General features: G+C 46.4%; 1 gene segment (V, D, J or C); it reads right to left on the bottom strand.

Moving 5' to 3' along the window:
- Window positions 1-4,431: 4,431 nt before the first annotated feature.
- LOC105537366 overlaps window positions 4,432-11,139 on the bottom strand; it is a 64,158-nt gene continuing 57,450 nt past the window's right edge. Inside the window, 3 exon segments of the V gene segment in view lie at window positions 4,432-4,535; window positions 5,470-5,649; window positions 7,126-7,446. Coding sequence covers window positions 4,432-4,535; window positions 5,470-5,649; window positions 7,126-7,446 — 605 coding nt within the window.

Genomic DNA, 11,139 nt, shown 5'->3' with positions numbered 1-11,139 from the left:
GACTGTGGAGGGGAGCCCTGGGTTTAAGTGGGGAGGCCCCCACTTGGATTTGCATAGTTGTCACCCTGCCCTGAAGGGAAGAGTCTACAGGATTTATAACCCAGAACCTCAAATGCAGAAAAAGGTTGGCCTGAGCCTCCTGGGAGGGACAGAATAAGGTCTCAATAATTCCTTACACCCTGCTGTTGTCCCTCTCCACAATTTTCCATGTTTCTTCGAGACCCATCCCAGGGTCTCCCTTCTTCCACCCTTCTCTGTGACCCTGTGAAGGTGACAGATCTAGATGAAACTAGGTATGTTAAAAAATGAGAAATAGAGCCAGGAAAGGCCATGAAGAGAAAATTCAAATACATGTATATCTGATAACAGTAACTACCAAGAAAACTACTCTCTATTCCCTGGCAATTTCACATGAGTTGGACTATGGGCTGGGCACCAAGCAAGGGCAGGACCACTTCAGGCCTTCTACAGTCCTCAAGTTGATTAACTTGCCAGACCTTCACCCATGCAAAAATCACACAATTTTCCTGGCCATTTTGTCTTCTAGATTTCTGCATTCTGCCAATTCAACATGAATAGGGAATAGTTGTTTAGGTCTCTGAATTGCTGATGGACCTGAAGGGATCCCCATTGCTGCACCCAACTCCTGGTAGTGCTGTTTCAAGTCCTTTGTGTCAACCCCAGCACCTTCTTGTTTCTTTCATTCTTTATCTTTTATTTTATGACATCCACATTGCTTGGAGGAGGCCCTTAACTATCCCCTTTGTCTGCCCCATTTTCTTGTGAACCACTCTCACTTCATTAGCACCTAAAAGATCCAAAGGAGAAGCCAAGGCGACACAAACTACACAGGTTCTAAAGCTATACAGGATGTGGGATCCAGTGCACCAGGAAAGCTGTCTCATCAGGAACATCCTACTTGAGGTTGGGATCAGAGACAGCCGTCTGTCATGTGTCTGTTGTGAGCTGTGGGTCCAGCATCCTCCCAAACATTCTCCTCTCATCTGCAGCACAGGAAGCCGGAGACACTGCTGTGTCAGTCACTCTCACAGTCCATTGGCTAACGTTGTTCGCAATCCGATGATATCAATTAATGATATCAATCATATTACCAAATGATGCCACTTCCCATACTGTCTTCCTTGTTCTAGTTGTCTAGTGGATTCTCCCCACCAGCCCAACCCCTGGGCTACCTTCTGTGTGGCTGTTGTGTGTTGTGTGTTGTTTCTGGACAACTGTCCTCTTTGGTGGTGAATGGGAGTCTAGCAGCCTCGGCTCACAGAGCACAGTGCAGGGCTGGATGTGCATCTTTTTACTTTTATTTTTAGCTATCACAGATATGAATTGCATATTCGGATTGTTCATTATTTTTACTTTTCCTTATTCAGGGAACAACTCTTAGGAAGCTGTGTCTGTCATTTCTAAATTCCATGAATCACTTTCACTTCCTGCTCCTAATTGGAGCACACATGCCATCTCATGCCATATGATTCTGTAGCCAGTCTGGCATTGAATGTCTTTTATCCCACACTTTCTCATCCTTTGATGTTATAAACTTATCCTCTAGCCATGTGTCACAAGTCAGGAACTTTCTAGCATTCTCCACCTCTGATGTAATTGTGTTGAGTGTCCCAGGGTCATCCTCAGGCCCCATAATCAATAGAAATAAAGGACTCAAGACAAGCTGTTATTCTCATGGGTGCAGCTTTATTATAGCAAATGAATATGAATTAAAATGAGCAAAGGCACCAGGGAGAAGGTCCTGAGAATCCAGGCACAAACTCCCAGAAGTTCTTTCCCTGAGGAGTCTCTTGTCCCCATTTTCCCCCGCAGTGATGCATTACACCACATGTGAAGCGTTGTCCACCAGGGAAGCTCACCTGAATGCTGGGGCCCATTACAGATGTGTGTGGCACCTGCACGACTGACCTCCAGTGCTCAGATGCCGGCCCCTTGAGCAATAACAGGTGTTCACCATAAGTCATTATGGAATCAGCTAGTATAGTGTGCACCCAGGCTACACACACAGATACACAGACAGACACAAACAAAAACACATTTTAACTAATAAAATAATCATAATATTAAGAGAGATAAGAGGAATGTTTTGGAAGTAATTGCTATGGTTATGACCTTGATGGTGGGGACAACTTTGCAGATGTACACTGACTCCAAACTCAATGAGTTAAGTATGTTAATTCATGTGTAGTTTTACAGATGTGAACCTTACCTTAATCAAGTGCTTTAATAATACTACCAGGAGGAGTTTGCCAGAAAGTCAGATATCATCTCCCAGGAGCTGAGTATGGGCCTGGCTTGATAAAGCACTTTTTCAGGAACGTTCAGGGTTTGCACAACCCAAACCTGCTTCATAAAGCATTTCCTGTACACAAGTCCAGCTGAGATGGAAGCAGGCTCTTGGAGTAAAAGGCAAGGCTCAGAAGAAAAGAGAGAAGTGGTGAACAAGGAATGACCCCGTGTAGGGTCAGTGTGGATGGGAGGCGCGGCTGAGAGCCTGTGGGTGGAGAAGAATGTGGACCAGGGGCAGGAGGAAAAAAGGCAGGGGGGTTCTTCCTGAGCCAAAGCAGATATTTCATGGAGGGCACGGGCAGGGGCATGCACAGGCACAGACGGGTGCCATGGAGTAGGGGAGCCATTGGGGTATAGACCCAGGACACAGCATAAGAAATACAGACACTCCCAAGGCAGCAGGCACAGAAACAATGACAAGCCTCTACCTTGGGCTTCCATCCATGTATCTAAGATAAAGTGAACTGGTTTTTCAACTTGATAGAAATGACTGAATCTCACAGTCATTTCTGAAACATACAGTTATTGGTACTCACAGGTTCTGGACAAAATATTGACATCCCAAAATACACTAGTATAGAAAAAAAATAAGAATCTGCTTCTATCCAGTTTGCAAGTATTCAAGAGCAATTCAAGAGCTTCTGACATTTATGCAAATATATGGTAACAATTTGTCTCTTCAAACTTATACTCCAACAGTAATAAGAAACAACAGACAACAATTGGCCTTGTATTATTATTTCTATCTACAATGATGGTAATTTTTGAGGCATGATAACCTAAGTGTCCTAATTCTGAACCCACATTTAGAACTGAGCAGCCATCACTGGCAGCAGAGGTCCCCCACATGGAGACACACCTGACTCAATAAAGCTGCACTTGGGGGTCCCTGCAAGCTCCAAGGTGTGGAGAGGCAGCTCCCACCTCAGACACAGTTGGATCAATCTCTGCTCCTTCTCTGAGGAAGGTGAGGCTTAGTGTGTGGAAAGGACCAAATTTGCTTGACTCAAGATCTCTGCACCTGAACGAAACCAAAGAATGTGATCACCATGTGGTTTCAGGCTGGAGTTGAAGAATTTCTTAGGAGAAAGGCAATGCTGTCAAATCCCCTCTCAGAATTAAGAAATAATGCATGTGTTCAGGAGAAATGCGGACATGACAGTTGTTTACAGGCTTGTTTTCTTGATCCCCTAGGTCATCTGAGAGAAGAAAAAATCATGGTTTCTATATAAAAATGCATAAACAGTGTGTTTCCCCTGAGAACGCACCTCCCATTTCTCCAACATCTGGGAACCCACAGACCAGGCACCCAGCTGCTGTTCTCTGACATCCATCACCCGGTCAATGCAAAGACATGTGTCCTGGGAGCTCCTCCCAGACAGTGATTATACACAGTGGAGATTGTAAGTCCTGTCTGCTGCTGGGACACAGGAGAGATCCCTGATGGGTGGGTTTGGCCCAGGGAGGCATCAATGGTTTTACTAGACTTAGAGTGGACCATGGCGTAATTAGGAGGTTTGATCAGAGTTCCCCGATTTCTCATGTCTTTGTCATCAGATCTGCATCCACATCTGACAGTTTCCACAGCCTGCCTGGCCTCCTGTGACATCTTCTCCCTCAATTACTGATTCATTCCATAGGGGCATATGATAAATTATTTTCTAGTAGTAACCTTTTCCAATCCAGAGGCCTCAATGGTAGGCAGAGAACCATAAATACAGAGAGGCTCCCAGGAGAATGCATTTGGTGCAGAAGAAGCCACAGGGTCTGACAGGAAAGCAGCCCTTGAACTCCACCTGCCCCTGCCCTGGGCTGCTCCTGTCTCCTGTGGGTGCTGAGTGCCCCCTGCAGCCAAGCCACCCCCCGTGTCCTGCAGGGCGGTCTGTCTCTGAGCCCACGTGGACTTCCCATCACAGTGTCCCCTGCACAGTTTTACGCTGCCGTGTTCTGGGTTCTCAGGCTGTTCATTTGCTTGCACAGCACGTACTTGGTGTTGTCTCCGGAGATGGTGAGTCTACTCCTAACACAGTCTGCATCGTATTGATGAGTTTCACCACACCATGTAACTGCAGCCCATTCCAGCCCCTTCCCTGAGGCCTGCAAACCCAGTGAATCCCATAGCTACCGAACGTGAATCAAGAGGATGCACAGGAGAGCCTCAGGGACCCCTCTAAGCTGTACCAAGTCTCCCCCAGACTCTGTGAGCTGCGCCTCACACTGGACACCTGCAAACACAGAGACATTCTGGTTAGAAACTGTCACATAGCCACCGTTCCTTTCACAAGCATCCACTTGACCTCCCAAGATGTGCTGGAACTCAAGGTCCAACATCACCTTTGAGGGCCTTGGTCTACTGTGAGGTCATTACACCTGCTCTGCCTTCAGGAATCTGAGGCTGCGGGGAAGGGTCAAGAGACTGACCTCTTACTTACTGCTCACCAGTCCTGAGTCACAGAAATTTAAATGGAGAGTTTCACGTGTTCAATTCTATGAAGGCAGCAGATAACCTGAGAGAATACAATAGTATACATACGAGGATTGATGAAAACAAAAATTAACAATTTAAATTTTTAAAATCACATAAAAATCACTGGCAGTTGGATTTAGTTTTCTTTGAAAAATTAAAGGCACATATTGTAAAACTGCTGTTTTTAAAGCATATGGGAATATATTCTTAATTAGCCTATATACTGCCAACCACTGTGTGTTTGTATATTTGTGTGTGTGAGAGAGAGACATAGAAAGAGACAGAGATACAGAGAGAGAGAGAGAGAGAGAGAAAGAGAATACAGACAGAAGGAGAAACACAAAAAAGGAGATAAATCTTACATAAAAGTATTATACTTTACAAGGTCATTGAATAAGGTGAGAGATGTGGTCTTTAATGGTCACATAAGGCAGAAGCAACACATTCTTACACTAGATATGATTATGCACATATATAAATACCATTTTCTAATTATATTATACGCACACCTCAGCATAGGCATAGTGTAGAGTATCTAATGGTGAAATGTGAGGGTTACGGGAAACCCATTCTCCAACTTGGGCCGTGTTTTCATGGAGCCGGAGTGCCCTGTGTTGCTCCTGGGCCCCTCTCCAGGGAAGTTTGTGTCTGGGATCACACTGACGTCTTCTCTGTTCCTCTCACAAGAATACAAGTTTGTGGCAGTTGGTCACAGAACTCAGCTGCAAGAAAATTCGATACTCGGACACGGATCTGGAGATGGTGACTGAGCTCGTCAGGAGAGGTTAGAATTTGTGCTCCCTCGTGACCTATGCCCCGACCCACTCCCTTGACTGAGGACTGGCGGATCCAGCTCCAGCAGGAAGCGCTGGCTGTGATGGAGAATCCAGAGACAGCACAGGTGAGGAAGGGGGTCAGTGAGGGCCTCACCAGGCCAGTAAATGACCATGAAACACGGTGGTCGGTGTGCACGGGTTCTGGAAAACACACTGAAATTCCTACATACACACATTTTGGTAGGAATGAAGAATTCACTTTTGTTCAATTTGTGAGATTTCTAGACAATTCAGTAGATTCTGAGAATAAATTCAGGCACATATGTGGTAAACTTGCAACCAAATTAAAAAGAAACTCCTTTTAGGGGAATGGACATTGAATTGTTTTCTTTTACTATAAAGAGGGTGATTTTCAGAACAGAAGTGAGGCATTTTAGCCTAATGGCATCCTAATTCTGCAATCACAGTTATATCTCAGCAGAAATCGGAGGCCGTGGATGTCACCCCTCCTGAATGAGAAAACACCCAAGTCTATAACACTGCACGTGGCTTCTCCGCAGGCTCTGAGGTGTGCAGGACCAGCCCCTACCCCACACTCAAGAATACTCAAAGTCTCTGCTCTTTCTGTGGGGGAGGCGAGGCTTAGTGTGGGAAGGTCCAAACTTACTCTACATCTCTGAACACGGACAGAAGCCAAAACATGAAATACATATGGACTCACTCTAGATTCAACCATTCCTCATGAGATAGGCGACTCTATGGTGGGACCCTACACAGAATTAAGGAATAACCCACTGGGGGTAATTGTACAGATTATAATTATTTGCAGACTGCATGCTTGATTCTCTGTCTCCTGAGAGAAGGAAGCAAAATTATGGTTTCTATATAAAAATCCATCAACAGTGCCTTGTCCCTGATAATGCACCTCCCATTCCTCCAGCATTAGGGAGCCCATGGTCCGGGCACCAGCTGCTGTGCTCTCTGAGGTCCATCATCTGGTTGGTGCCAAACACACACGTCCTGGAAGCTCGTCCCAGACAGTGACTGGGCACAGCTGAGATGAAAAGACAGGGAAGCTGCCGGGCACATGGCGGATCCCTGATGGGCACCTAGAGCTCAGGGAGGCCTGATGGCCTTGCCGGACTTAGTTTAGACCATATGGTGGTGGGGGAGCTCCATCAAACTCCCCATTTCTCCCTCACTGCTTGTGAAACTTGAATCCTGGGTGGACAGTGTCCACAGCCTCACCTGGCCTTCTGTGAACTTTTCTTTCTCCATCAGTGACACCTGCCATAGGGACGTTTCATAATGGTCCTTCCTGTAGTAATAAACTTTACAAACTTAGAAACCTCAGTAGCAGGCATATAACTGTAAATGCACAGAGGCTCCCTGGGAAACTGTTAGATGAGAGGAAGCCACAGACCCTGAAGGAGAGCAGCCCTTGACCTCCACCTGCACCTGCCCTGGGGCTGCACCTGCCCTGGGGCTGCACCTGCCCTCTGTGTATCCTGAGCACCCCCTGGTGGTTCCATACGCCCCTGCAGGGAGGTTTGTGTCTGGGCTCACACTGACCTCCCCTCACTGTGTCTCTCACACAGTAATACACGGCTGTGTCCTCAGCTCTCAGGCTGTTCATTTGCAGAGACAGCGAGTTCTTGGCATTGTCTCTGGAGATGGTGAATCGGCCCTTCACAGAGTCTACATAGTATTTCTCACTTCCATCATACTTTATGTCGGCCACCCACTCCAGCTTCTTCCCTGGAGCCTGTCGGATCCAGTTCATCCTGGTGCTACTGAAGGTGAATCCAGGGGCTGCACAGCAGAGTCTCAGGGACGCCCCGGGCTGTATCGAGCCTCCCCCAGACTCCACCAGCTGCACCTCACACTGGACACCTGCAAACATAGAGATACCCTGGTCAGAAACTGCCACCCATATCCACAGTGGATATGCCACCCATATCCACTGTTTCTCTCACTCATATTCACGTACATGATCAGTGGGTCCTGAGTGACCCCTGCAGCTAATTTCCTGGCAGCGTTCCTATAAGGAGGTTTGTGTCTGGGCTTACACTGACTTTTCCTCATTGGATCTCTCGCACTGTAATAGACAGCTGTGTCGTTAGCTTTCTAAGTGTTTATCTGCAGATACAGTGAGTTCTTGGTGTTTTCTCTGGAGACGGTGAATCGGCCTTTCACTAGTCTGGGTAGTATGTGTCTCCACCAGTAGGATTAATGTGAGCCCCATTCCAAACCCTTCCCTGGAGCTTGGCGCACCTAGCACATGCCATAGCTACTGAAGGTGAATCCAGAAGCTGCACAGGAGAGTCTTGAGGACCCACAGGAGAGTCTCGGGGACCCCCAGGATGTGTCAAGCCTCCCCCAGACTACACCAGCTGCACCTCACATTGAACACCAGCGGACACAGAGACATTCTGTTAGAAACTGCCACACATCTGCACTGTTCTTTCAGTCGCCTCCACTCACACTCAATATTTCTAGTTCTTTTTGAGTCACCTTTTAGAACAGCAAAACCCAGTGCAGCCCCAACTCCATGGTATGTCTTCAGTGTTCAGTGCTGATCACTGAATGGAAGCACCTTGGTATTCCAGGGCTGGAGCTTCCCTCCCAGAGCTGCAGAGTCAGGGCTGGGCTGGTTTTCAACAGCTAAGGGAGGATCCTATTTTCCTGTCTCCTACTATACAGCGAGCTCTGGGTTGGCATGCCCGGGGAGAGGAGAGGACCAAGAGCAGAGAAAAGATTTCCTGGGGGAGATTTGCACGAAAAATAATATTGATCGATAAGATGATTGCATTTTTTTTCCTTCGGTTTATGTGATGAATCACAATCACTGATGTTGGTGTGATCAGGCCCAACACCAGGTTGTGGGGGTGACGAAGTCCAGCGGGGTCAAAGGAATTAGAAAAAGACAATTTGAGAGAGAAAGTGTGACCAGGGAGCAATCGCGAGTGTGGAGGCTGTGAAGGCCCCAAGCTCTGGAAGCCCAGACTATTTCTTGGTGATCAAACAAAGAAACAGGTGGTGAGAATGTAGGGGTCGAAAGGGCAAGCACACGATCTACAGCTGTGATGGTTTAGCATTTATATGGAACATGTTCTGCTACTTGAGATAATGGGAATACAATCGATCTAGGAGCCTGAGAGGGCTAGAAGCAAGGAGCCAGCAAGTCTAGACACATTCCAAAGGCCACGAGGGATTTTATGCCCTGAGCCCTGGACATTATGTCAGATACGCAACCGCTGCCTCAGTTTTTCCCAACACAGCTTTTTCCCAAAATGCCCCCTTCTCCTTTTTGTAAAACCGCCACAGCTATCATTATTACTAGCATAAAAGGTGGCCTCTTTTAATTGAGCGAGGCAGTTGCAGGCTGTGCAGCCCTTAATTGCCGGTTGGTGATCCAGCTTCACTTTTCGTATCCCTTATTCAAAATGGAGTCGCTCTGGTTTGAATGCTTCCCACATATCTCCCCTTTCCCTTTTACAAGAGGACCCTTCATCCTAGGGGTTGCAGAAGGATGCAGGACCGTCTTCTGTAACTTCTTCATGCTGAATAGGGACAATATTATTCCTGCCAATTAGGATCTCTTGTATTCAGTGTAGAGAGGAGCTCAGTCAGAAAACATTGGTCTGTTAAGTATCTATGGTATCTCTGAATCCCAGCAAAGGTAAAACCCTGGCGCTCCAGCAGTTTCTCAGTTTCCTGTGTGGTTTTCTTGATCTGTGCCCATGTTATGGGAGTTGATATCAGTGTGACTCCAGTTGGTCCTCGTTCCATCTTCACATTCAAATTCAACTGGCTCATGGCTCTTACTGGGGGAACTGATCCATGGTTGGGATCTATGGGTCCCTCCAGTCTCCCATTCCATGGTTGTACACATCTTGAGGGCACCCGAACTGTTCATTCATCTCCTGCAAAAACACAAGCATACCCTCAACCCCACATTAGTAAATCTAGGAAAACAGATGCAAAAACTTCTGTGGCTATAGCCAGGAAGCCATTGATAATGAGAAACAGACCCTTTCTAACAGAAGGCACAGAGAAAGCAAATTGAAGCTTCTCAAACCTTCAATTTGCCCTATACAGGTGGGTCCACTAGATGCTGTAGCTCATGATAGATCTTCAGATATTTGGTGGGCACCCACAAAGGCACCTGATGGTCACCTGGAGAGATACAAGCAAATCCTCTTCCCCATATAATTATCTTTCCTTTTTCCCAGCTCTTTGTATGTGACCATATCTTTTTCTAAGGCCTGCAGCATTGATTAAAGAATGGAATGTTTGTGCATCAGCAAAGACTGCAGACACCAATGTATCCACCCTTTGATTAATTAAAAGACCAAAAGGTCCTGTTGGAGAGAAAAGAAAGAGCATTTTTATCCTTACCTCCCTCCCCTCTATTCCTTTTGTATTTGCCCTCTCAGATTTTGATTGGACTTTGAGAGCCATAGCTAATTTCCATAATTCAGAATGTTCATGTCTGTCCCTACAAATCTCTGCTAGTCTTTGCTAGTCTCTTGTACCTCTTTAGGGCACTGACCTTATATTGCTAGTCTTTACTTTTGTACCTTAGGTCACTGACCTTATATTGCTAGTCTTTTCCTATCCCTATCTGTCCCTGTGGTACCTGTTAGTTCCTGCAAGTTCCTGTCTTTCCTTACTTATGTCTATATCTTCCTGGAAACCTTACTGATAACCCTGGTTAGAGCTCAGAATCCACCCTTTAAGCTTCAGCAAAAGACAAAACAGGGACCCCGGACCCGGCACCAGATTGAAGGGAACAGGAAGTGCTCTTCCCTCCCCAAATCAGGAAAACCAGACCCCGGCCCCTGCAAACTTCAACTCCCCATCAGCATCATCCTCAATGTCCTGCAATGAACTGTTGATCGTGGCAATTAACATATTTAGCAAAACAATGGCCATTGTAACATTATTGACTTCATAAAGAACATAACCAATGTTTTCAATGAATTTGTGGCTATAGTTGATGACTACTGATTTCACTTCAGAAAGCCCAAAGATAGCCCAGAACAGTGTCTTAAAACTCTCTTAAACTACTGTGAAGGCTTCATTTGGTTTCCCACCAATGCAGTAGGAGTAGAGGTTGAACATTCCAATCATAAAAGCCACAAACACCACAAGGAACACATTCAGCCCTGTAGGGGCCAGCCCTACAGGGTCTGTGGGTTTTTCTCTCTGTGTGCGGAGATGAGAGATCATAGAAATAAAGACACAAGACAAAGAGATAAAAGAAAAGACAGCTGGGCCCGGGCGACCACTACCACCAAGACACTGAGACCGGTAGTGGCCCCTATGGCAGGCTACACTGCTATTTATTGGATACAAGACAAGGGGGCAGGGTAAGGAGTGTGAGCCATCTCCAATTATAGGTAAGGTCATGTGGGTCATGTGTCCACTGGACAGGGGGCCCTTCCCTGTTTGGAAGCTGAGGAGGCGAGAGAGAGAGAGAGAGAGAGAGAGAGAGACAGCTTATGCCATATTTCTGCATATCAGAGGCTTTTAATACTTTCACTAATTTTGCTACTGCTATCTAGAAGGCAGAGCCAGGTG

Source organism: Mandrillus leucophaeus, unplaced genomic scaffold, assembly GCF_000951045.1.
Source record: "Mandrillus leucophaeus isolate KB7577 unplaced genomic scaffold, Mleu.le_1.0 Scaffold1022, whole genome shotgun sequence".
NCBI classification, from domain to species: Eukaryota; Metazoa; Chordata; class Mammalia; order Primates; family Cercopithecidae; genus Mandrillus; species Mandrillus leucophaeus.
Note: the sequence above shows the minus strand (reverse complement) of the source record. Positions and strands in the feature narration are given on the sequence as shown.